Here is a 27547-nt window from a genome sequence, read left to right as displayed (position 1 = left end):
ACCTCCTCTGGCTCCGAAAATCGTGTGCACTGTTGGCAAAAGCAAGCAAAGCTTAACACACACCCTACTACCTCTTCTCCAGCCAGGGTACCGCCTTATATAGTCCGTTGCTACTCGAAGGCGGAGCTTCATAGCTTTCCCAGCCAATGGGGAGGTCGGGGCTGGCGTCAGGGGAGAAAATAACGAGGGAGGGAATGACCCAGAGAACGGATGGTAGGGCCGCGTCAGGTGAGTGTAGTGTATGTCTATCCTCCATGGGGAAGAAGGTTCATAAAGACCTAACGTACAGGTAGGGAGAACAATTTCCCAAGAGCTGAAAGGACCCTTGGATTAAGGAATCTCCTGCCTTGTGGATGCCTACCTTGCCTCTAAACAACATCCTTTGACTTATTATAAGTTTGGCTATTAACCTTCATGGATCATGGAGAGAATCTCAGCTGTGAAGCATATCTAAACTTTGCCTCTCTCTAGCAGGTGATCTTAGTCAAGGTATCTGATTTACCCGAGTTCTCCTTTCTTGATCTGTAAAATAAACTTGCCTTTCATAGGGTAGTAGAATTCAGTGTGCTGTAATGTACCAAAGTGCCTAGCATAAAGTAGGTGAGAATTTAGGAGGACAAGTTCTTCCCCTTCCCATCATCAACACATATCCACAAAGGACCTGGTATATGTCCCTAAAATCCTTCCAGTTGAAACTGATTCCTAAAAGGGAAACAGTTCCCTATTCCATTGTTTTTCTTTGTAAACTGAAATACTCCTAGGATAGATAGGCTCATAAGTCACTGATAACTTCAGTTAGTCTTTGAGATGTTTGCTTTTCTTCCAATAGCACATACTGAGCCTGGGTGCTTGGGGGAAGAGAGAAGAAAGGGTCCTCCAGCTCTAAAATATTCAGGGTCCGTGGATCCCCCTCTAGGAAATTACATGCTGGGATCCCTCCTTCTTTTCTTTTCTTCTGAAAAACAATGTTATCTCAAATGGTTATGGATACTTTAGAAGGTCCTAAATCTTACTGTCCTATGAGAGGACCCTGATGACTTGGAAACAATTGAAGAATGCTAAGAGTCTCTAGTGCTAGTTTTGTCTCTTGATACGGCACACCTGTTTTGCCAGTAAAACATGAACAGGTGTGTTGTTTTTTGCTTTGGTGGTGGGGAGGGGCGTAGTTAGTAGTGATTACCCTGAAAGTCCTCAAAATGCCCCCAAGTAAGGTAAAAAACTAAATGTTCTCATTTTAAAAAGAACCAGCCTCGAATGAATACTTTCCTTAAGTCACTTTCCAGGATCATTTTTACCTGATGAAGTTTTCCACACCTTAAGTTATTTCCTTCTATTTTTTTCCATTAAATAGTTTTTATAGCTGAGAGATTTTTTATTGATTATGCCCTCCTTTTAAAACACCAGAAAATTTGAAGGTCTCAGCAGAGTTTCCAAATCATAACATGAGTGTCACCAAGATAATTTTTATGACAAAAAAATTAAAGTTGTCTATTCATCAGTGGGTTCCTCTCTCTGTTCCTCACTCTGAATTAAGTCTGACTCATCATTCATGCCTGTCTCATCTGAGCCTGTGGAAACCATGTCCGTTGTCCTAGATTTTGACCTTGTGTCTGATTTCCTTATTTCTGAAGAAGTGGTGCCCCAAAATGTGCTGCTCTCAGCAATCTTAGAAAAAGATGTAACTGATACGCCTTCTGATGGATGAAAGTAAGAACCAGTTGCCAGCTCTGGGTTGACAGAGTATTCACCACTCTGACAAGCTTTTTTATATCTGAAAAAAAAAACATACATCAAAAATTGTTTTTAATTGTGTACGTTTGCAGCTTGGCTTAGAAAAGCATCTTAAAGTGATATATGAATTCTGTCTAATGTATTAGCTATTTATTATAACACTATATAAATGAATGAAAAATGTTAGACCCTACACAGATGTGCTATTTAGAACAGAGTTCATAGCCCTTTTGTTTCAAGGCTATTAAAAAATAATGCATTTCTAGATTCTCTATATCCTTTCCAATTGACTAGGGTTGTTTCTATCTCTAGATGACTATTTAAATTACTGGGAAAAAGTTCAAGTGGGATATTCCCTGAGAGAGAGCCCCATGATCCTTTCCAAATGGGGGAAATGGAGCCAAAATGAATACCTTATAAACTTGGGAGTCAAGTTTGCCTAGCACTCTACTAAAGAGAGGAGGGTGGGTGTTTCCTCTCATGTGTTTTAAAGACTCCAGAGGTCTGTAGACTTACTTCATTGTCTTCATTTTGTACAGCACGGCACTACAGATTGCCAAGAGGATGACAAAAAGGAAGAGGGTCATCAACAAGATGCCCAGCATTAACTTTAATTTGGCTTCCTGTAGTTCTGCCAGGCTGTCTTCATCTGTAGCATTCAGATCAGAGTCTGAGAGGAAAGAAAGAAAATGCAATGGGAAAGAGTGACTCTGTTCAGCACGTTTTCCTGGAGGAATAAGGATCACAAAGCAACTGAAGAGAAGCCTTCACCACCCGGAGTCTTCACCAAGTTCTCCTTGCTACCCTCATGCAATGCAAAGGAGAAGGCTATAGACCACTCCCTATGGCCAAGTACTCTTAACTTTTTTACCTTTCCCCTTCACAGCAATCTTGGGGGAGCTGTCCTTTGCTCCATTTTCCAGGATCACAGAAGTTTATGGATTTGCCCTTGGTACATAACTAGTAAGTGGCAAAATTTTGTATCAAACCCAGGTTACCAGATGTTAAAATATGTATCAGACTTCCTCCCTGAATAATAAAAAAAAATCAATTCAAGACTCTGAAGAGATTACTATTAAAAATGTGATGAAATTACACACAAGGGATTAGTCCTTCAAGAGAGAAAGATGCAATTCTACTGTTGGGACATGCATTGACTTTCTTTTAAGCTAAAAGGATGATGTACTACAATGCTTTCTCCACAAGTCTTAAGAACTGAATTTGCAGGCTTCCCTGGTGGTGCAGTGGTTAAGAATCTGCCTGCCAATGCAGGGGACATGGGTTCGAGCCCTGGTCCTGGAAGATCCCACATGCCATGGAGCAACTAAGCCTGTGCACCACAACTACTGAGCCTGAGCTCTAGAGTCCACGAGCCACAACTACTGAGCCTGCATGCCACAGCTACTGAAGCCCACATGCCTAGAGCCCGTGCTCCACAACAGAAGCCACCGCAATGAGAAGCCAGCACACCACAATGAAGAGTAACCCCCGCTCACCACAACTAGAGAAAGCCCGTGTGCAGCAACGAAGACCCAACACAGCCAAAAATAAATAAATTTATATAAAAAAAGAACTGAATATGCCATTTTATTACTGTGATCAAATCTAGTGTACTTGATGTTAAAGAAATGGAAATTTAGTTAACTTTCTAAAATACATTATATAATAAAAATCATGTCTGGATCCAGAAACATCAAAAGTCTTTTTACTAAAGTAATGAAAATATATCTATACTGCCAAATTTTATATCTTCCTGAATATATGTCTGACTTAGTAGGCATTTAATGGTGACTTTAAATAACCATGTTGCTATTTCTCCCCTTTCCCCCAACCTCCTCCCACCCAAAATTTCCAAGGGTTTTCATGATTTTCTAGGTAATGATATTTTGGTAATAAGCAATGACAAGCTCCCATGTCTAACTCTCTGATATTTAAAAAACTTGTAATTGTCCAAGTGCAATCCTAGGCCAAGGGGAGTGAAATGTGCACAGTTGTCAATGACTGATATCTTGACTTTGAGACAGATTATTTTGGGAATAAACAAATTATGTTAAAATGGACTGTGCTCCTGAATTGATTTGCTACTCCTTAAAAGGGTGTTTGTAAATAGGTGTGCTTATAGTACATTTTGTTTATCAAGGTGGTGGTCAAAACTAGAGAAGGGTTTGAAATTCCTAACCACTGGAAATTATAGAAAAGCTAATTATAAGTTTGGACAGCTTTTTTTTTTCTCTAAGCCTCAGTTTCCTCACCTGTAAAATGGAGATAATACCAACTTTCATGGAGCTGCTGTGAGTGCTGACATAATAATGTATGTATAGTGTAGTATGTGCTCAATATGTAATAGAAAATCAGTGATGCTCATTTTAATTACTTGAAAAGACAAAATATTTCTAAAGCATTTGTCATTACTGTATATCACTTTTCTAAACAAAGAAGACTGATTCTGTTTTCTTGACGCACTGAAAGGCAGGTGGCTGTACTTGTCAAATAATCCAGTATAGAATTGAGGTGACAGGCCTTAGATGTATTATCAGATGCTATTTCTTTTTCAATGTCTTTTTGTAGGACAGAGGTTCGGTGGAAATTAATATATTGCCTTGTTATGAAATTTTCCATCGAGTCAGGAGTTCTTTTACTCATATGAATAAAATTAATCCATTAATGAAAAACTACATTCAGTAGCAGGAATTCTTTCATTCCTTGCTGGTGGGAATACAAAATGGTATAGCCACTTTGGAAGACAGTTTGGTAGTTTCTTACAAATCTAAACATAGTCTTACCACATGATTCAGCAATCACGATCCTTGGTATTTACCCGAATGCGTTGAAAACTTATGACTACACAAAAACCTACACGTGAATGTTTCTAGCAGCTTTATTCATTATTGCCAAAATTTGGAAACAGTCAAGATGTCCTTCAATAGGTGAATGGATAAACAAACTGGTACATCCATACGATGGAATATTATTCAGTGACGAAAAGAAGTGAACCATCAAGGCACAAAAAGACATGGAGGAATCTTAAATGCATATTACTAAGCAAAAGAAGCCAATCTGAAAAGGATACATACTGTATGTTTCCAATGATTTGACCTTCTGGAAAAGGCAAAACTATAGAGACAGTGAAAAGAAAAGATCAGTAGTTGCCAAGGGTTGGGGAAGGGAGGGATGGCTAGGTAGATCATAGGGGATTTTTAGGTCAATGAAGCTACTCGGTATGATTGTAATGGTGGACACAAGACATTATGCCTTTGTCAAAATCCTGTAGAATTGTACAACACAAAGAGTGGACCCTAATGTAAACTATGGTTTAGTTAATAGCAATGTATCAATATTGGCTCATAAATTGTAAAAAAAAATGCACCACACCAATGGAAGATATTAATAACAGGGGAAACTGAGCAGGGGGAATATATGAGAACTCTGTACTTTCTACTCAATTTTTCTATAAGCCTAAAACTGCTCTAAAAAAGTCTGTCAATTTAAAACAATTGCATCCTAAATATTGTTCACTTGCCTACTCCTCCATTTGGTTTACTGTTTCAGGAATATAAGTTACAAAACAGGGAGATGGAAATAGTCATCTGCAATGTGGTCATTGAAGAACACTGTTTAGGAGCCATAACTTTCCTAAAACTGTAAATGTCCTCTCTGATATGATGTCGGCCACCATGCTACCTTCTTACATATTCTATACCTTACTGAGGAAAACAGTATCACCGTGTAGACACTAAAATGTGTGAAAGTATTTATGTATCCCTTTAATTGAAGTATTTTGTCCTTACTTGGAATTGGGTGAAAAAATTGATCTCGTTGGTTGTCCTCACTGGTGGTTGCATTTATAGCTGTTAAAACAATAAATTGGTGTTACGGTAAACAAAATTCACTTACTAAAATTATTGTGTGTGTATATGTGTGTGTGTATACAGTTTATTCTCATTGTTCATGGTAGTCATGGTAGTTAAGCTATGTGAACACTGAATTAGTAAATACTGAACCATCATTGTTCCTAAGGGAAATACAGGGTTAGGTTCCTGTGAGCCTCTGGTCACTACATTTTCATCAACCAATCAATATCTAACCTTGTTTTATGTGTGTGTTTCTGTTTAGAGACACTTTATTTAGTATATACTGCTGATTCATTAACATTGAACTCACAATCAACAGCATTATAACTCACACCTACATGAAGCTTATATAATACACACATTTTTCTCCTAAGGTACATCACAGCCTTCTTGTGTTTAGGAACATTAAACAGCATTGTACTACTATACTTGGGGGGCATTTAAAATAGCAACATCGCCAACGGAAAGCACAAAAATGCGAAACATCTAGCACTAAGTAGACCACAAAAAAAGGAACTTGTTTAAAGCATGAGAGCTGAAAAAAGAAGTCCTTTGTTCTACCTCAGCTGGGAACAAGAGCATCAGGCAATTAAATTTTTTTTGCTACTCTGTGTGTGTCCACAAATGACTGTGAAAGTTCTGCAAGTGGAGGGTTCCAAATAAATTTTAGATACAGGTAAATTCACAAATACAGAATCTGCAAGTTAGGATCCATTGAATATGGTATGTGTTTCACATTTATAACACATGCATATATGTGTGTGATACATGAATTATATTTATACATGTATGCATATATAGATGATATGCATGTTACATTTATACATGCATACATACAAATGCTATGCATGTTACATTTATACATGCATGATTGTACATTTATGATTTATATATTACTTTTATGCATGCATATATTTTGATATATACTTTGCATTCATTCATGCCTCTCCATGTGCATACTGCTCCAAATACAAAGAGGGATTATATTGAGCAAGAGCCTTATTTAACATTTTTAATCATAAATTAAATGACTAGATTGCAACATTTGTAGGAAAATAAGAGTTTTGGGGAGAGAATCAGAAAATGTGTGACACTGATCAGCTTTCTGGGTTTGTTTTGCATTTGCTATTACATGTGATGATGGCAGCAAAATGTTGACATTAATTCTTAGTATTAGAACAATTTACACTGATCTTGGCTTTCTTACAGAAGACTTTAGAAAACCAAAACATGTTCCCAGTTACCTAACTACTATGAGTTTACCTTTAGCTAACATTGTCCAAAATGCAGGCTCATTTGGACTCTGGGTTGGTTCTGTTTAAAAAACAAAATAGAACATGATAACAAAATAAGGTAATTTGGCTTCAGTAAATTTTTGATAGAACATTCATTCGTTTGTTACTTTTGTCATCTAAAAATTATACCTTGAGTTCCTATCATGTGCCAGACCCTGTGGTTGGCATTAAAGTTACAGAAATGAACAAGGTCTTATGCTCAAGGAACACACTCTCAATTTGGGAGGCAGACAAGAATCCTATTAATTATGTTGCAGGGTAATGAGGGCTTTCATAGCAATGCACAGGTGGTATGCACAGAGGGATCTAATTCAACTTACAAAAGCCAGAAACACTTTGAGAGGGAGCCGATGCTCCCGTATAGGCTCAGAGGACTAGAAATTGTTTGCCAGACAAACTATGTAAGAGAGAGGTCATTCCACTGTGAACAAACTCAGGTGTCATAAGCAGGTTCGGTAAGCTCTGAGAGTTTCAGGTAGTCTGGAGTGGAGAATGTGGGTGAGGAATGTGACCAGAGATGAGACTGGCAAGTTCTTCAATGGTCAGATCATTTCAGACTTGAATGCCTGGTTAAGAACTTAGAATATGACCCCAAACCTAGTATAAAATTACTGAAGGTATTTAAGAAGGGGCCAACCAGGATGATCAGATTTCTATATTTAAATATATCAAGAAAGTGAATAATATTAGAGTAATCATATGAGAAACATACTTGGATTGCGTGAACTGGAGAACATAGGGTTTCATGTAATGACAGTCCACTGTCTTCAATTAGACCACTCCTCTTTCAAGACCTTAGAGGAGAGCCATCCTGGGTTGTTATGTTTTCACAAGTATTTTATAAGGAACAATATTCTTGTCAGAAAAAGTAAAATGATAATTTTGATTTTGTAAACTCTCACTCTGAACTTTCCCCCATTAATAATCTTAGGAAACACCAACAATTGACTCTAAGCAGAGGCAAGTTTATTTCTCAAGCATGTGATTGTTACATCATTATTTTAAAATTATATTAAAATGTATTAATTATATTTATATAAATATATATTTATACACACATGATATTTTAGATAAATATATATTTAATATAAATATAAATGTAATACATTTTACTAAAATAAAGTTGTATTTTAAAAAGAGCTCACTTCCTATCACTTGTCAAGTAAATCTGAAAATTGAGTCTTAGATTTTTTTACCATTTAAAAGATTTTAGGGCTTCCCTGGTGGCGCAGTGGTTGAGAATCTGCCTGCCAATGCAGGGGACACGGGTTCAAGCCCTGGTCTGGGAAGATCCCACGTGCCGCGGAGCGGCTGGGCCCGTGAGCCACAACTACTGAGCCTGCGCGTCTGGAGCCTGTGCTCCGCAACGAGAGAGGCCGCGATAATGGGAGGCCCGCGCACCGCGATGAAGAGTGGCCCCCGCTTGCCGCAACTAGAGAAGGCCCTCGCACAGAAACGAAGACCCAACACAGCCATAAATAAATAAATAAATAAATTTAAAAAAAAAAAAAAAAAAAAAAGATTTTAGAGTGACTTTAAATTGTAGTAGTACAAATTCTTTAAGCATGTTATTACTTTATGAAATACTCAGATTAATGAAAGTTAAATTTTTAAATCATATAATAATATGTTCCAGGTCTGACTACAGTGTTGTAACTTTAATACTGTTAATAGTTTTTTCAATAGGTTCTTTACTTTCTTCTTCATTGCTGACTGTTTCAGGAGGTGGTAATGTCGTTGTTTCGTTGACGAGTTTATCTACGAAAAGGCATAATGGATTATCAGCATATAAAAATATTGACTCAACATTTGTGATTAGGCATTTTTTTAAGCTAAAAATGTAGACGAAAAGGAGACAAAAAATATTGAAACAAAAAAAAACAAAGAGAAAGATGTTGACATTTTCCTGAGATATCTTAAAGGAGGGGAAAGAAGAAGGCTTTGAAGAATGATGTTTGTGTGATAATGGCTTGCCTGAGGTGGGATTAATATGCCTATAATTTGCAAGAGTGAGGAAAAACTGGGAGCGTGGGGCCACAGGCTTCCTTTGACAGTACGGAAGATCTATTGGATGAGGGACATTGGCTTCACATGGTTCCCTGAACAAGCCTTGAAGTGATACTGTCACTTCAGGACAAGTTGGTTGCTGGTCAGGGTGGTGACATGAAAGAGTTGTAACATCAGTGTCCTTGCAAACTGGAAACACATGCATGTTAACTACTCAAAACAGAATTTTGGCCCTAAGGATTTGGGGCTACAAATCAAGGATTTTCAGGCCTGATTTAGTATATATCTCAGTCTACAATGTGTCCATCTGGAGGTATGTCAGCAAGAGTGTATTTGGGAACAATTGTGACTGAGGGACCATTGTTCTCCCCACGAAGTTGGCAATTTCAGTTAAATTGCTTCATACAGGAGTCAATAAAGTTCCATATGAAGTACAGGCAACCCCACTTCTAGGAAGATTTCTACTGAGCCTACAAACAGCACAGGTATCTTGTTGGCAAGGAAGGATGGAAAAAAGAATCCGTTACCAGAGTTGACACAGATTCAGGCAGGGCTGGAACAATTGGTAAGTAATCCTTTAACTCTGCTATGCAACCCTCAGACTTGATTTTGGAGAAAAATGTCTGGATTGTCTCACGACTGCCTTGCTCTCATCGTTTTAGGGACTAAAAGAATTGTTAGTCAAAATTTTTCTGGAGATTTCCATCTCCTTGGGGAGCTTGCTCCTCCAGAATGTCCCCACCATGTCCACATGACTCCCTCTGTTAGGGCCCCTTTAAAAATGGCAAAAATTTCTTATCCCAATACAACTTTGACAATCCTTTGGGGACCTGAATTGTAGGAAGAGAAGTTAGGGTTTTGGAATCTCTTCCATGGGTCCTGTGGTCTTCAATAATCCGTTTCCTAAGGGAATTTGAGGTACCTGGTCTGTTTAAGAATTGGCTCTGTGTGTCTTATCCCAAACAGCTCAAGATGTTGTCTGCTGTGTGCAAGCAAAATTCCTATGAGAGGTTTGTCTAATTAATGTATACCCTTGAAATGTCCCTATCCATTTATGCCCCAAATTTTGGAATTGCTCAAAATATTTTGTTATTGTCAAGTAGCTTTATTAATAATTAGGCATTGCTGAGTCTGGCTTTTCCCAATATTGAATATTGTCATAGCCAGAAATATGCTCTCTTGCCTTATTTATTTTCATCCCCTTTTCCTTGTCTTCTTGTCTTTCATAGATATGAGCTATTGACACTTCAAGGTGAAAGATGTGGTATATGTACTTTAGAGACTTTTAATGGCCTCCAGAGTCACATGCTGGCAACAGTTTTATCTATCAATAGTTACACTTGGTGGAAAGATGCAAAAACAAAATAACATTTGAAGCTGAAAGTACAAAGCAGAAAGAAGTAAAAATGTGGGTTCAAGAAAAAACAATTTTCTAGAGTCTTAAATTTAGTTATTTCATTTTTCTTTCCACACAAACCAAAAATATGAGGCTAAGAAATATAAGAACGTCCTTGCCTTCTGAATTTATCAGTGCAATGGCTATGGTGGAGTCTCCCTATTTTAGGAACTAAGACTCCCTTATGACATTAGCTCCACCAAGACCTTTTTCCTACCCAATACTCTGTAGTGCTATTTTGAAATCTTGCTTTAAGGGTTCTTCATATTTGCAATGGTGCCTTTCAGTACTTACAGTTTCTTAGAGAAAACTTCAGGTCAGTTGTTGCTCTCACAGATATTTCAGACTGTGTGCCATTTGGATTTTGCGTTGTAAACACATCTAAAAACATAAGATCAAAAGTTTTCAGCAGCTAGCTAAGTCACTTCTTGTTCCTTTTACATTTTTCCTCACCAGATTTTTTTTTTCTTAAAACATATGCACTAACTAATTCCAAGAAAAGAATAATAAAGTATTTGAAACATTCTTCAGCTACAAAATAACAAGTGGGGCAAGGGTCAAAAATAAAATTCATGGGGAACAATGTCAAACTAGTATCCTTATGCTAACTGACCCTTTCTGAAAAGAAATTATTAAGGAAATTACAAAAAAGCATATATAGGTGCATAATAGGTGCCAAAGGATTTGTAGACGTGTAATATTATCACTGTTTGTATTAACATTGTCAAATTTTAGCCAAGTAAGAAGCATTCACTTGCCCTTGAACCTTCTGTTAGACTGTAATAGTTCAGCTTAAAAAGCACATACTTCAATAACAATCAAGATCTCCCCAATACATTCACATTTACATATGCACATAAAGAATCCTGCTCTTAAGAGTTGTCAGTGAGGCTGGTTGTAATTCAATACTAATGGACACACCCATCCAAACAGAGTCAAAGTAAATTGGATCAAGATGCCAGACTGAACATTCATATGCATGTCTCCTCTTTCCAAAATCTCATGAAATGACAGAAAATTTTACACACATGAATGTATATGTGTGTTTAGTATATAAATATATATATTCATTTCCCCAACACACACACACACATACACACACACGCACACACACACTGCCATTAATTTCGAGGAATTTCTGGGCTAGATCTATGGAGAAATAAAAGGAAAATACAGCTCAATATTCATGTTATGAGTTATGAAAGTATAAAAATGAACACCCTGTGGTATTTTTGTAGGGAAAGACAGATCAAAGAAACAATAAAAAGGTAGCAACTGACCAATTTCAAATGGAATTTAGATTATATTAAATGTGAGTTTCATATCAGTAGGGAACTAGTGTTAGACAACTGGCAATCCTCCTTGAAAAATGTAAAGTTTTATGCATATTTTATGCCATATACAAAAATAATTGGATTTAAGACCTAAGAGTTTTAACAAAAATATAAAATTATCCAAAAATTGGAAAATAATTTAAAATCTTGGATTGGATAAGGCCTACCTAAATAAGATACAAAATGAAGAAGAAATTAATCAAGAATTGATCTCATAAAATTTAAAATTTTCTCTGTGATTAAGATACCTATATAAGTTTAAAGATAAGCAACAGCTTGGGAGAAAATACTTGTTACTTTTACCATAGAGAAAAGATTAATATACTAAATATAAAAAGAACCCCTACAAACAAATGAAAATACAACCTAATAGAAAAATGGGCTAAGGATATGAACAGGTAAATCACAGAAGTAGAAATAAAAATGCCCAATAAATACAGAGAAAAATTCTCAGCTTCACAAGTAATCAGAGTGCAAATTAAAACAGTAACGAAAAATTCTCACTTATTCACAAAATATGATTAACAATATTCATTGTATGTGATGTGATATTGTGGCACATTCTTGGGGGATGTAAATTGGTAGATAAGTTTTGGAGTACAATTTGTGGTATCTATCAATAGTTTAAAAGATTTATCCTTGATTCAACAATTCCAGTATTAGGGATCTATCCAAAGAGAGATACACCCAAGTGTGCATGAGAAGAATGTACAAGGGAAAAAACTGCACATAATCTAATTCTTTAATAAGATAGTGGATAAATTATGGAACATATCATTTTATGGAATAGTATATATCCATTAAAAATAATGAGGTAGATATGAAAAGAGCTCTGGAGTTGTTAAATGAAAAAAGCAAGTCATAATACAATCCTTTAGTATAATCCCATTTATGTTTTATATATATGTGTGTGTGTAAGAAAGATTTTTTTTCTTTAATCAAAGTAATCATCAGGCTCTTGATTTATTTACCCTCTGGTAATTCAAAATAGAGGTACATCCTGAAAAGGAAATAACTGCATCATTTTGTGTACAGTAGAGGCAGCCTGTGGTGAACAGACTGGACACCACTCCTGACTCTGCTTCTTCGTAGCTATGAAACCTGGCAATTGACTTCTCTGAGCATCAGGGATTTTTTTAACCTACAAAAGAGGACAGTGATTCATCAAAGAACATACAGAAATACAACTTATGTATTATAGTTTTCAAAGTACTTGAGTGTATGTATATGTGTATATCTTAATTGTATTTCTGTTTTCTTCTTTGATTAATATTACTAAAGATTCCAGGATAATTAGATTTAATCTCAAGTATATTTAATTTTTAACAAGAGTTTCTTATGAATTTTTCACATTTTAGAATGGTGGACCTTGTAAGGACATGGAAAGAAAGCCCATACGATGAATGGTGAATAAATTGAAGTTCAGTGGACCTTCCAAACATCTCAAAGTCATCGTGTTATGGGTTGAATTTTGTTTGCCCCAAAAAGCTATGTTGAAGTCTTAACCTTCAGTACCTCAGAATGTGACCTAATTTGGAAGTTAAGTAAGTCATTGAAGATTTAATTAGTTAAGACAAAGTCACATGTGAGTAGGTGGGCTCCTAATCCAAAACTGTGTCCTTACTGAGAAGAGGGAAATTTGGACATGGAAACACAGAAGGAACTTGTGAAGACAGATGCAGCGATTGGAATTCTGCTGCTACAAGCCAAGGAACTCCTGGGGCTACCAGAAGCTGGAAGATGCAAGGGAAGATAGTCTCCTAGAGGCTTTGGAGAGAGGCTGGCATGGCCAAAACTTTGATTTTGCATTTCTGGCTTCTGTGAGAACTGTGAGAGAATAAATTTCTTTTGCTTTGAGCCCCAGTTTGTGGTACTTGGTTTCAAGAAGCCCTAGAAAGCTGACACACACTTCCAAATAAATTTTGGTTAACTCACCATAAAATTAGGTCAATTTTTACTAATGTGAATAAATAACCATACTATTATGATAAACCCTATGTTAATTATAGACAATTACCAAGAGAATCTTATTAGACTTCATAACACCTCATGGAAAAAGTTGTAGGAAATAAGGATTTCATCTCATACACTGAAATGTCTATAAGATAAGTTAAAATTTAAGTAGGAAATAAAATGATTATAGGAGTTTTAGAGTTAAAATAAATCAAACCAGTCTAATCAGCTTTTGTATATGTATTGCTATTAACTTGAAAAGCTTACATTGTTTTGTATCTTTATAATAATTGCCAGTTTCCTCATTAGCAGGAGTATTCTCCTTATTTTCTTCTTCCACTTTATGTGGTTGTTCAGCCACAGGCTGCTCAGGTAAGGGCGTCATCTCAGGCCCTGAAAAAAAGTATGACCAGAGATCAGAAATATGTTGATTTCTTTGACTACTTTCTTTTTCTAACTGCATTTTCTCACAAAGGATTTGAGTCAGAGATTTAAAATCTAAGTTATACCATATTTCCAACAATAAACTTTATATCATCCTATAGGAAATTGCCACGGATTGTTGGAGAGGATGTGGAGAAAAGGGAACCCTCCTACCCTGTTAGTGGGAATGTAAACTGGTGAAACCACTATGGAGAACAGTAAGGAAGTTCCTCAAAAAACTAAAAATAGAGTTGCCATATGATCCAGCAATCCCACTCCTGGGCATATACCAAGACAAAACTATAATTCAAAAAGATGAATGCACCCCTATGTTCACAGCAGCACTATTTACAATAGCCAAGACATGGAAACAACCTAAATGTCCACTGACATATGAATGGATAAAGAAGATGTGGTATATATACACAATGGAATATTACTCAGCCATAAAAAAGCATGAAATAATGCCATTTGCAGCAACATGGATGGACCTAGAGATTATCATACTAAGTGAAGTAAGTCAGACAGAGAAAGACAAGTATCACATGATATCACTTACATGTGGAATCTAAAATATGCCACAAATGAACATATCTACGAAACAGAAACAGACTCACAGACATAGAGAACAGACTGTGGTTGCCAAGGGGGTGGGGAGGGAAAGATTGGGAGTTTGGGATTAGCAGATGCAAACTAGTGTATATAGGATGGATAAACAACAAGGTCCTACTGTATAGCACAGGGAACTATATTCAATATCCTATGATAAACCATAATGGAAAAGAATATGAAAAAGAATATATATGTGTATAACTGAGTCACTTTGCTATACAGCAGAAATTAACACCACATTGTAAATCAATTATACTTCAATAAAAATTTTTTTAAAATTGCCTCAGACCAATTTTCTAGGATAATGGATCATGTTTCTTATCAGCTATTTCGATGAAAGTTTTAAATGCTCACCTTCATCGGTGGGATCTGTACCACTAATCTCTGGGTGAAAAACCCCACATAAAAAAATAAACAATATAAAATTCATTGGGAAAATGACGTGATTTATCCAGTGATCTGCTGTGTCTCAGAGTTTCCTTTCTGTTGCCCAGCAGTTCCTATAACTAGCAGGGACATTATGATGTCACTGCCAAATGGAGATCAGAATTCTGGGGAGGAATTTCCAAAAGCTTTGTGACTCAGTCTGATGTCTTTATCTTTGGTCCTACAATAGTTTTTAGGTTTTTTTTTTTTTTTTTTTTAATAAACCACTATAAGATTTTCTTCGAAAATTAAGAGGTATGTTTTCATGAAGTAATGTAAATTATTGGTCCCTGGATTTTAAAGAACAATTAATATTGCTGATAGAAAGATGAGAACAGACCTTTTTGGTTTTCAAAGCATTTACAATACCATATGTTCTTTTGGATAACTACAAAGTATCTCCTAAAAAACTAATCAGATACCAAAATTCAATCCAAATGCCCTGCAAATTCTGGTTCATGGGCTATCTTAACTGTAATTCTTTAGGGGAAAGTTTTTTGAAACATCCTTTTGGGGGGGTTTAAGACCTATATCCTGTATAGAATATAAAATATTTGTTTTGCTAAAAACATTTTATCAGTGAAACCCATCTTTTACCTCACATCATACAGATTGAGAAAATTATCTAACAGTCAGAAGAGGACTTAGGCCTGGATAATATTATCCATATATTTTTTTCATATAATAACTCATATAATAAGCAATAAAGGCAAGAAATCAAATGGACAATACCGCCAATATTGCTCTTCATATTAAAGGATCACCTAACATCCCCTCCCTCAATTGTAATTATTATTGATGGAGTCTCTCAGCTCTAGACAATATTCATAATTAAAATGACACAAGCATCAGGAGAAAAAGCGCACGAGTTTAAAAAGACTTGAATGTTTTTTCAGTATAATGAAGGCTCACAAATGAAGTCCAGCCAGTGTGGTATTGACTGGGCATACCTGAGGTACTAAAGAGTAAACTCGGCAGGAGTCTAATTGCTTAAGAGGGTGAGAGGAAGCAGAGAGGACTTACACTAAAGGAAAAGATGGTCAGGATCACAGCCTCGGTCAACCAAAGGGAGGTGGTCCTGTGTATGGTACTGTTTTTCTTTTAGGCCCTCCAGCCCATTCTTCCGTGGGTGCTGGGAAGTGGAGAAGAGATGTGAGTAAAGAGCTAGCAGGCTTCTGGAGCCCTTTACTTTGGCATCTCCCTAACAGTGTGCAACATAGAAAAGGGGAGGTACTTGGAGCAAGCATGCCCCTGGTTGCCCTGAACCACTGCACAGCTTTGGCAGATGGAGCTCAGCCATGATGAAACTTAGCAGAAGACAGAAGTTCCAGGGTTGGGGAGGAGGTGGCAGCCAGTGGAATTACCAGTTGTTCTCTCTGCAGAATAGTTATGCTTATTTTCAGATGTGACAAACCCTCTCTACGTGTAATGGAACTGGTAGAGTGAATTGGTAGATTTTTTTTTTTTAAACATTCGATTTTATGAAACTAAGTTTGTTTAAAAATTGATTCTAATTTTCCTTTGTCCCATGACCAGTACTCTTTCTAGAGTATATCACTAGTGTTATGGGTTGAACTGTGTCTCCCCACCCCCAAGTTCATATGTTGAAGTCCTAACCCTCTAGTACCTCAGAACGTGACCCTGTTTGAGATGGGGTCACTGCAGATGTAATTAGTTAAGATGAAGTCATACTATAGTAGGGTGGGCCCCTAATACAACATGACTGCTATTCTTATAAAAAGGGGAAAGTTGAACATAGACAGACAGACAGACAGACAGACACACACACACACACACACACACACACACACACAGGGAGAATGCCATGTGAAGATGAAGGCAGAGATGGGGATGATGCAGCAAAAATCAAGGAACACTGAAGACTGCCAAGAAACTACCAAAAGCTAGAAGAGAGGCACAGGACAGATTCTCCCTTACAGCCCTCAGAAGGAACCAACCCTACTAACACATTGGTCTCAGATGTCTAGACTCCAGAACTGTGAGTCAGCAAATTTCTGTTGTTTAAGCCACTCAGTTTGTGGTACTTCATTATGGCAGCCCTAGCAAACAAACACTAGATAAACTCTTTGGGTTCTTGGGAAGAGATTATGGAAACTAAAATTGAATGTGTCCTCACTGGATATCATCATTTTAGTCTGTAGTTATCATTTCCATGAATGTAAATATTCTATTACTCAATAGAGTAAAAGCTTATCTTTAAAAAAAGTGTATATTTACTTTCTATATATTAAACTATATTTTATGTCTTTGAAGAATGCCCTAAGAAGGATCCATTGCTAATACCAAGGATGTCATTAGATATACTTTCTAATCTATGATTTTATTTTATTTCTTGTTTCTTGACCATGTATGAATTATAAGCCCCTTCCATTTCGGTGTCTTCTCCAACAAGAGCACTGGGCCAGGAGTAAGAAGGAATATATTTGGGTCTTAGCTCCATCACTTACTACCTATGTGATCATGAGCAAATCATCTCTCTAACCCTGAATTTCCTCATCTGGAAAATAAGTAAATTAGATATCATATCAAGTAGATATTCAAGGCATTTACTGGGTTGAATTTATTTCCTGAATTTATTTACTTCATAAAGAATTTATTTACTTTCTATACAGAAAATTTTTTTTTCATGCCTAAAAGGATTTGCGCTGGTGAGATTTTCATATACACAGCTTTTTAAGAGGCATAACACACCAGTACCCTACTAGGAAAGTAAATATAAGTAGAAAAAGTGATGCAGTAGAAGACACACAAACATTAAGAAATGAGATCATGTTGTAAAATGACCCCAAACGTATTTTAAAGACTGTCAGTTGAGTCACCCTAATCTTCGAGAGAATCCATTAAACGCAGATAGTTCCACAAAGCGTACATTAGTTGTTGCAATCCATGAACATAAGCCTCAAACCTTGTTTAAAATATTAAGTTGAATATTACTTTCCTAAAATCTAAATAGTAAGTTTACACATGACATAAAATAAATGATTGGTTATATCATTGTAATTTTGTAAAACCAAGAACAATGAACTCCGCTTCATCAGAATGGTTAGGGAACTGAGGTTCTCTTTAACGGACTCTCTCAAACTAAACAGAAGTTACCATTTCATTCAGGATTGCTAATTTTCAAAGAACTAGAATCTTTCAATAAAATATAAGAAAGTTCTTTTGAACAGAATGTAATCTCTTTTCTCTCTTTGTGGGACTGTCAAGAATTTATAGCGCCCTCTGGGTTAAGTGAGAACCTTGATTATCAATGTGTACTTTTGTGTATCATTTTGAGTATCTAAGCTTTTTTTGCCCAGGTCCAGATCCTTTTTATTTATATTATTTTATTTTTTTATTAAGGTAAAGCTTTTTTTAGCTTCTAGATAAATAGAAATATTGAAGTAAGGGTATTTTACTAACATGGTGACTCATGTAGTAAAAGAGAAATATCTGTTGATATTAAAACGTTGGGTTTAAAACCAGATCTTTCATTCACAACTTAATAGAAGAGGCAAGGGAAGACTGCATGGAATGTGGCCAGGCTGAAGTTGTTTAATTAGGTTGCTATTTAAAAACTGCCACTTAACCTAAGTCTTAAGGAGGTTGCTAATTAACAGCTATCCAAAGATTCAGGATAACAGGGTGGATGCATTAGGACAGAGGGACAAGAACATTGAGGCTGCTAAGTAAAGAGTGGAAAAACTGATTTACAGTGGGGTCTGGAAGTTTAACACTTCAAAGCTGCACACAGTGCTGTGTCATAACGAGGTCCAAAGGACCTGGCTTCAGATTGCTAAATTAGATTAGAAGGGAAGAAGAACACTCGCATTGGGATGTAAATTAAGTAAAATGAGAGACCATGATGTGTTGTCTGGGACCAATGAAGCTCCCTAGGACGTGTAAGACTTGGAAATGAGAGGAACTGTGGGAGAGTGGTACCTTGGTCTTCCGTGAATGAGGCTGGTGTAGAGAATGACAAAAGATGATGGTGGTGGGTAGGGTGGTAGAAAGTGGTATTGTTAAATGGCGTAAACCTGGGAGGATAGGTGGTTTTTGAGAGCACAAAAGTCAAGATATTGAAGAGCAAGAATGCCAACCACACCTCAAGGCACTGATATACACTGGGGTACATGAGATATAGGAGAAGGGGTTCTAGAAGGCTGCAGGGAAGAGCCAGATCTCGGTGAGAAGTTGTCCTCATACTGAATCTAGATGTTGTATTTATAATTTAACATTATAAGCATTCTGACACACTTAATTTTAATATCTCTATAACATCCAATTCAGTGAATATTTATTACATTTTTGGGTCATTTACCTTATTGTTGGTTAGGTTGTTTCCAATTTTCCTTATTACACACAGTAAAGTAATGAGCATATTTATGGCTAAAATTTTTTCAGCATTTATAATGATTTCATTTAGATAGTTTCCTAAATGAGGAATTTCTACCTTAAAGCATATGAACATTTCCAGGTGCTTGATACTCACTGTTCCACACTCATCTTGGATTTTCCCAGCCCCAGCCGTGGAACCAACCGTCATCTCTAAGAATTCCTGGTTCCTTTCAGGGGACAATAGTATCCACATGCCAAGATCTGGACACTAGATGTGTTCATTGAATCAGAACACCACTGTGGTCAGGTCCTCTCAGTGGACAGAGACAGAAATACAGTGTATGTACAAGTGTATATGTGTATGTAATATACGCATATACATACATACACATATTTACATCTATATTTATTTCTATATCTATCTATAACAAAAACATGGGTTCAAACAGTTACCTTTAATTTCAGAGCAACACCTGTTTACATATTTATAACCCCCTTCTTTGATGGTGAGAAACCTGGCTTCCATTATACTTAATGGAGTATATTTACTTGTTTGATTAACTTCCCCCTCCTCCCCATGGTAAAGAATCAACCTTCCATTGCTGCTACCTCCCTCCCGCTGCCTAGATGTCCTTCACAACCCACTCAGGCTCTGACACCCTCTGCCAGGCTGCTCTCCCAGATAGATGACCTCCTCACCCCACTGGCCTCTGCCACCTCATGGTAGGCAGCCCTCCTACACAGATGCCCGCCTCATTTCACCTGGGCTCCAATACACCATGCCAGGCTACCCCTCTTCCACCTCACCCCTGCATGGATTCCCTCCTGATCCTGATTCGGTTCCAATATTCCAAACCGAGCATCCCTCCTCCTACTCAGATGCCCTTCTCATCCTGCCTGAGCTTTGACACCCCATTCTGGGCCACATGGCTCCCTCCACCCCACTCTGGCACATATCCTACTGTGAGGGACCCTACTTAAGGCTTTGGGGTAGGAATTTTCAGGAAGATGAAGGGGGAAGTGACAATGTAGCTACTTTCAAATTTAGTTGACTCAGAAACATTCAGAACTTCTGAACACTGTTGTCTTTTTCTTTCTTCTCAATGGTCACCCTCGCCCCAAATCCTGCTCTAATTCCTTTCTTATATAAGAGATAAGATATAATCTTATATCTTCTCATTCAACTTGAAGTGACGATCCATGTTCACATCTTCTAAAGGGAAATTTACACAGTAAAAAGATTAAAGACACCAGAATAGGGTTTCCCTGGTGGCGCAGTGGTTGAGAACCCACCTGCCAATGCAGGGAACACGGGTTCGAGCCCTTGTCCAGGAAGATCCCACATGCCGCGGAGCAACTAAGCTCATGAGCCACAACTACTGAAGCCCGTGAGCCACAACTATGGAAGCCATGTGCCTAGAGCCCGTGCTCCGCAACAAGAGAAACCACCGCAGTGAGAAGCGCGCACACCACAACGAAGACCCAACAGAGCCAAAAATAAATAAATAAATAAATAAAGACACCAGAATGAATGAAAACTTGGAGGCCTCTAAACATACACTGAAGTTAAATGATTTGCCCTCCACAAAAGTGAGAATGTGAAGTTCACTTTCAAATGCAACGGGAATTTGAGCAGTGACCAAGCCTGACTCAATGAACAAGTTACCATGATATTTACACTTACTTTATGTGAACTTTAGCGCATCTTATCCCAGAAAGGATTTTAGGAAGTTTATAAGAGATACAGAAAATAATGGCATAACATAAAAATAATAAAATATGGGGTGGCGGAGATTGAAAAGCAAGTTCAGGGACTCAGTTAAGCAGGAATCAGCTTTAAAAGGCAACTTTAAAAGGTAAAGTCCTAGGACCATGTTCAAGGTTGGCATAGAATTGGGTCTATCCTTCATAGAAAGAGATAATACAAAAAAGAGAATCTTGTCAATTTTACGACCCATGGTGTTGAGAGAAATAAGAAACTATTTCTCAGAGGGTGGACCCCTATTCTTGGTGTTGGAATCAGACAGGCTCATTTTCTGTGTGATCTGGCCCCTGCTTACCTCTCCGGCTGTGTCTGTGCCACCCACCACCTCCCTCCCGGGGCCCCAGGCACCCTAGTGTTCCTTCAGTGCTTCAAAGAACCTGTTCTTGCTCGAGGGTCTTTCTCCATCTGGCCCTTTTGCTTGGAGGGCTCTTTTCTTTCTATTTGCTTGGCTGGCTCCAGATAAGCCTTTGTCGGTTGATTCGTTTGAAAATATTTTCTCCCATTCTGAGGGTTGTCTTTTTGTCTTGTTTATAGTTTCCTTTGCTGTTCAAAAGCTTTTATGTTTCATTAGGTCCCATTTGCTTATTTTTGTTTTTATTTCCATTACTCAAGGAGGTGGGCCAAAAAAGATCTTGCTGTGATTTATGTCAAAGAGTGTTCTTCCTATATTTTCCTCTAAGAGTTTTGTAGTGTCTGGTCTAACATTAAGGTCTTTAATCCATTTTGAGTTTATTTTTGTGTATGGTGTTAGGGAGTGTTCTAATTTCATTCTTTTACATGTAGCTGTCCAGTTTTCCCAGCACCACTTATTGAAGAGATTGTCTTTTCTCCATTGTATATCCTTGCCTCCTTTATCAAAGATAAGGTGACCATATGTACGTGGGTTTATTTCTGGGGTTTCTATCCTGTTCCATTGACCTAATTTCTGTTTTTGTGCCAGTAACATACTGTCTTGATTACTGTAGCTTTGTAGTATAGTCTGAAGTCAGGGAACCTGATTCCTCCAGCTCCATTTTTCTTTCTCAAGATTGTTTTGGCTATTCGGGGTCTTTTGTGTCTCCATACAACGACATTTATGATAAAAACTCTCCAGAAAGTGGGCATAGAGCTGTTAACCTTATGGGAATTCCTCTTTATCTTATTTGTCATTTTTCCCTTGTTGCTTTTAATAATTTTTCTTTGTCTTTAATTTTTGCCAGTTTGATTACTATGTGTCTTGGTGTATTTCTCCTTGGGTTTATCCTGTTTGAGACTTTCTGTGCTTCCTGGACTTGGGTGGCTATTTCCTTTCTCATGTTAGGAAAGTTTTTGACTATAATCTCTTCAAATATTTTCTCAGGTCCTTTCTCTCTCTCTTCTCCTTCTGGGACCCCCATAATGCAAATGTTGGTGCATTTAATGCTGTCCCAGAGGTCTCTTAGGCTGTCTTCATTTCTTTTCATTCTTTTTTCTTTATTCTGTTCCATGGCAGTGAATTCCACCATTCTGTCTTCCAAGTCACTTATCCGTTCTTCTGCCTCAGTTATTCTGCTATTGATTCCTTCTAGTGTATTTTTCATTTCAGTTATTGTATTGTTCATCTCTCTGTGTTTGTTCTGTAATTCTTCTAGGTCTTTGTTAAACATTTCTTGCATCTTTTCAATCTTTGCCTCCATTCTTCTTCCGAGGTCCTGGATCATCTTCACTATCATTATTCTGAATTCTTTTTCTGGAAGGTTGCCTATCTCCACTTCATTTAGTTTTTTTTCTGGGGTTTTATATTGTCCCTTCATCTGGTACATAGTCCTCTGCCTTTTCATTTTGTCTATCTTTCTGTGAATGTGGTTTTCATTCCACAGACTACAGGATTGTAGTTCTTCTTGCTTCTGCTGTCTGCCCTCTGGTGGATGAGGCTATCTAAGAAGCTTGTGCAAGCTTCCTGATGGGAGGGACTGGTGGTGGGTAGAGCTGGGTGTTGCTCTGGCGGGCAGAGCTCAGTAAAACTTTAATCCACTTGTCTGCTGATGGGTGGGGCTGAGTTCCCTCCCTGTGGGTTGTTTGGCCTGAGGCGACTCAGCACTGGAGGCTAAAGGCTCCTTGGTGGGGCTAATGGTGGACTCCAGGAGGGCTCATGCCAAGGAGTACTTCCCAAAACTTCTGCTGCCAGTGTCTTTGTCCCCATGGCGAGCCACAGACACCCCCTGCCTCTGCAGGAGACCCTCCAACACTAGCTGGTAGGTCTAGTTCAGTCTCCTATGGGGTCACTGCTCCTTCCCCCTGGGTCCTGATGTGCACACTACTCTGTGTGTGCCCTCCAAGAGTGGAGTCTCTGTTTCCCCCAGTCCTGTCAAAGTCCTGCAATCAAATCCCACTAGCCTTCAAAGTCTGATTCTCTGGGGATTCCTCCTCCCGTTGCTGGACCCCAGTTTGGGAAGCCTGACGTGGGGCTCAGAACCTTCACTCCAGTGGGTGGACTTCTGTGGTATAATTGTTCTCCAGTTTGTGAGTCATTCACCCAGCAGTTATGGGATTTGATTTTATTGTGACTGCGCCCCTCCTACTGTCTCATTGTGGCTTCACTGTACGGAAGGACAACCTTCTCCTTTGTGGCTTCTCCTTTGTCTTTGGATGTGGGGTATCTTTTTTGGTGAGTTCCAGTGTCTTCCTGTCGATGATTGTTCAGCAGTTAGTTGTGATTCCGGTTCTCTCACAAGAGGGAGTGAGCACACGTGCTTCTACTCCACCATCTTGAACCAAATCCAGGTTCTCCTGTTCTTATATAGTGCCTTGAGCTTACCCTTGGAGGATTCATCCTGATCATAAGGAGTTATTTGTATGCAAATAATGTTTCCTGATAGTCTCCCCTTGTTAGAATATAAGCTCTGTGAGACTCAGTGTATCTTATTTACTGATGTATCCCCAGACCCTTGCACATAGTAGGTGCTAAATGCTGAAAAAAAACTTCTGTGAGGCTCATTAATGAATTTCATAGGACTGTTTCTTATAACAACCCATTTTATAAGCTGAAGGCCTGAGTGATTTGGAGACTAAGTTGGGGATATTGGCAAAAGGCCATCCTAATAAAAACTCATGGAGAACATGCTACAGGCCCGGTAGGATTGTGCTGCCCTGTCCTTTGTCCAATGGAACAAAGAGAGCCTGGAAATGGACCCTGGTGCATGGCTCTTATAGACCTGCCCACTCTGCTTCCTAGGGTTGTCCTTCCGTACAGTGAGGGCATCAGGCAGGAGAGGTGAGGCAACATAAAACTGCAGGTGTACAGCTTATTGTTTACATGGACAGCATCCTGCACAATAGGTCTGCAGAACCCAAGACATACTGAGAACATCAACTTTTTAATACGTAAGTGAAATTCTTTCCCTTAAGGTCTGATCCCCTTTCTGTTACACAGACTCCTCCCAAACTCCTCCCTGACACTTCTGCTCTGCACTGAATTATTGTTTACTTTGTATGCATGTGCCTTTCCACATGATAACATTTTAATGGAAGGAGGTCCCATTGTCAGGGCAACCAAGGGGAGCACTTGCTCAGTTCAGGCTCTACTCTTACTTGGATTCCTGCCTGCTCTTGGCTCACCTCACTTGTGTGGTTGCAAGGAGGTCAATATTCTGCAGTCTCCTGTTCTTTTCTTCTGTGTCCTGATGACAAACACTCATGTCTCTGAATTAATTTACTTTATAAACTCCTACTAACATTAATGCATTCCCTTACTCCAGATGAATACTGCAGAATAGTGTGCCAGCTGCCTCCAGGAAAGCCTGGCCAACACTTACCTTGACCTGGTTCCATTCCAGGAGCTCAGAATGAGCATCTAGCTACTCACAAGCTGCTATATCCTTTCTCTGGTACCATGAAAAGGCCAGTACCAGGAGAAATATATAGTGGTTAAGAGTCCTGGCATTGAGTCTGGTGATCTGGGTTCACATCTCTGCTCCTTCACTATCAGTTTGAGCTTGAGCAAAATATTTCATCTCTTTGAGACTCAGTTTTTACATCGGTAAAGTGGGGGAAATTATGGCACTCACCTCCTGGAGTTGTTATAATCATTGAATGAGATATGGCATGTAAACCACTTGGCACAGTGACTGGCACACAGTAAACAAAGCTTAGTTGTAAAGTCTAATGTCTTATTAGAAGTTTGTAAAGTAAGATGTGCCTTGAGTGAAGTCTCATAAAGAGGCCACGGAAAGGGAATACAAAATACTACATAATATAATACAGTGTAAAACTTCCTTAAAATCTTTATCCAAATTTCTCCCCAACACTCCTTTAGTGTCTCCTAAAATAACTCTCTTCTTTGTCATCCCACAAGCTCTATCCAATCAACCTTCCTCCACTCTTTAGTTTATTTCCCCTTCCATCTTCCCTCCCTCCCCTCAATTCATATCTATTTATTTTTTTTTGTAAGCAGTACCATGCCATTTCTTATTTAAATTAGTTTATCCCTCCCCACTCTGAGGTTATTTTAAAAATAAACCTTTTTGTCCTAGTTCTTTCATGATTTTTTTTTTCACACTTAAACCTGTGGTCTAAAGCATAGATTGGTAAATATTCTGTAAAGACCAAACTGTAAATATGCAGGTGCTTTTACTAAACCTGTACCAGAGGTGCTATTTAGTGCAATAAGGCAAGAAAACAAGATAGAAAATGTAAGGATTGGAAAGGAAGAAACAAAACTGTCATTATTCACAGATGGCATGATGGTTTACTCAGAAAATTTAAGAGTCTACTAAGTATTAGAACTAATATGAAAATTTGGCCCAGGCTTTAAGGGGCTGGCAGTTTCACTCCTGTCTCTTGGAATATTAGCTTTGAAGCCCTGAGCTGCCACGTAAGGGGTACCTTACTGGAGACAACCCATGGTGAGGACCTGAGACTACATGGAGAAGGAGAGGGGCCCAGCTGAGCCCAGTCTTCTGGCCGTCCCTGCAAAGCATCAGGCACCTGAGTGACACCATCTTGGCTCCACCCATCAGCCCAGCCACCAGCTGAACCTCAACAAGTGACTGCCATCACGTGGAGCAGAATTGCCCAGCTGAGCCCTGCCTGAATCTATGACCCACAAAATCATGAGACAGGATAAGAGAGGTGTTGCTTTTAAATCACTTAAGTGTTGGTGTATTTAGTTATTCAGCAATAAATAAAATTGGAACCTTAAATTCAAACAGATCGGGGCTTCCCTGGTGGCGCAGTGGTTGAGAGTCAGCCTGCCAATGCAGGGGACATGGGTTCGTGCCCCGGTCCGGGAAGATTCCACATGCCGCGGAGCGGCTAGGCCCGTGAGCCACAACTACTGAGCCTGCGCGTCTGGAGCCTGTGCTCCGCAACAAGAGAGGCCGCGATGGTGAGAGGCCCGCGCACCGCGATGAAGAGTGGCCCCCACTTGCCGCAACTAGAGAAAGCCCTCGCACAGAAACGAAGACCCAATACAGTCAAAAATAAATTAAAAAAAAAAATTCAAATAGATCACTCTCTGAGCACAACCTTTTCTCCTGGCCACGCTCTAATTCAAATGCTCCTGCCCTCCTTGTTCTTCCACCCAATGGGACTCTCCCATTTCCTGCCCCCTCTGCTTCCTCCGTATCTGGCAGCCCTCTACTCTCTCAGCTTCTTCAATATCCAGCTTAGATCCTATGAGTTTTATTCTGATTAAGGATTCAGTTCCAGGGATGGAGCAAATAATTGTTCCTCTGGAAACATTTAGAGAGAAACCCAGACCCAGACTCTGGCTAGCACGCAAACTATCCTTTTTTTTTAAAATAAACTTATTTATTTATTTGTTTTTGACTGCATTGGGTCTTTGTTGCTGCACGCGGGCTTTCTCTACTTGCGGTGAGCGGGGGCTACTCTTCGTTGTGGTGCGCGGGCTTCTCATTGTGGTGGCTTCTCTTGTTGCGGAGCACAGGCTCTAGGTGCACAGGCTTCAGTAGTTGCGGCACGTGGGCTCAGTAGTTGTGGCACGCGGGCTCTAGAGCGCAGGCTCAGTAGTTGTGGTGCACGGGCTTAGTTGCTCTGCGGCATGTGGGATCTTCCCGGATCAGGGCTCGAACCCGTGTCCCCTGCATTGGCAGGTGGATTCTTAACCACTGCGCCACCAGGGAAGCCCCCAAACTATCTTTATTGCTGCCTGTCTCCTACCTGAGATCACCTAGGGGTGTGGCTGGAGCGTGGGGAGGCTCCTTAGCCAAAGAGGAGGCTTGATTCTAGTTCTTGGTCCTCTAGGCAGGGGTGGGCTAGTGGCAGGGAAGGGAGGGTGAGGATATCTCAGTAATCTTGAGGGCCTCAGGTAAAGGGAGCCATTTCTCACCTCTAGGGGCGGCCACAGCAGTTCTGTCCTTCAGGTCACGTGGAGGCAGTGGTAGCAGGTAGGGCGGGCTGGGTGCTTGTCCCCAGGCTGTCCTGGAAAGCAGGCTCCC

The 27547-nt window shown here is 38.9% G+C and overlaps 1 protein-coding gene across 1 annotated transcript; it reads right to left on the bottom strand.

The window, feature by feature from the left end:
• Window positions 1-666: 666 nt before the first annotated feature.
• On the bottom strand, window positions 667-27542 carry EQTN (equatorin). The gene is given in 7 exon segments (XM_059924635.1): window positions 667-1771; window positions 2248-2401; window positions 5520-5579; window positions 6846-6896; window positions 10575-10661; window positions 13835-13960; window positions 27439-27542. Coding segments are annotated over 6 exon segments (753 nt in total). The 5' UTR covers window positions 13953-13960; window positions 27439-27542; the 3' UTR covers window positions 667-1488.
• Window positions 27543-27547: the final 5 nt, after the last annotated feature.

This window comes from Balaenoptera ricei, chromosome 6, assembly GCF_028023285.1.
Source record: "Balaenoptera ricei isolate mBalRic1 chromosome 6, mBalRic1.hap2, whole genome shotgun sequence".
Taxonomy (NCBI): domain Eukaryota; kingdom Metazoa; phylum Chordata; class Mammalia; order Artiodactyla; family Balaenopteridae; genus Balaenoptera; species Balaenoptera ricei.
Note: the sequence above shows the minus strand (reverse complement) of the source record. Positions and strands in the feature narration are given on the sequence as shown.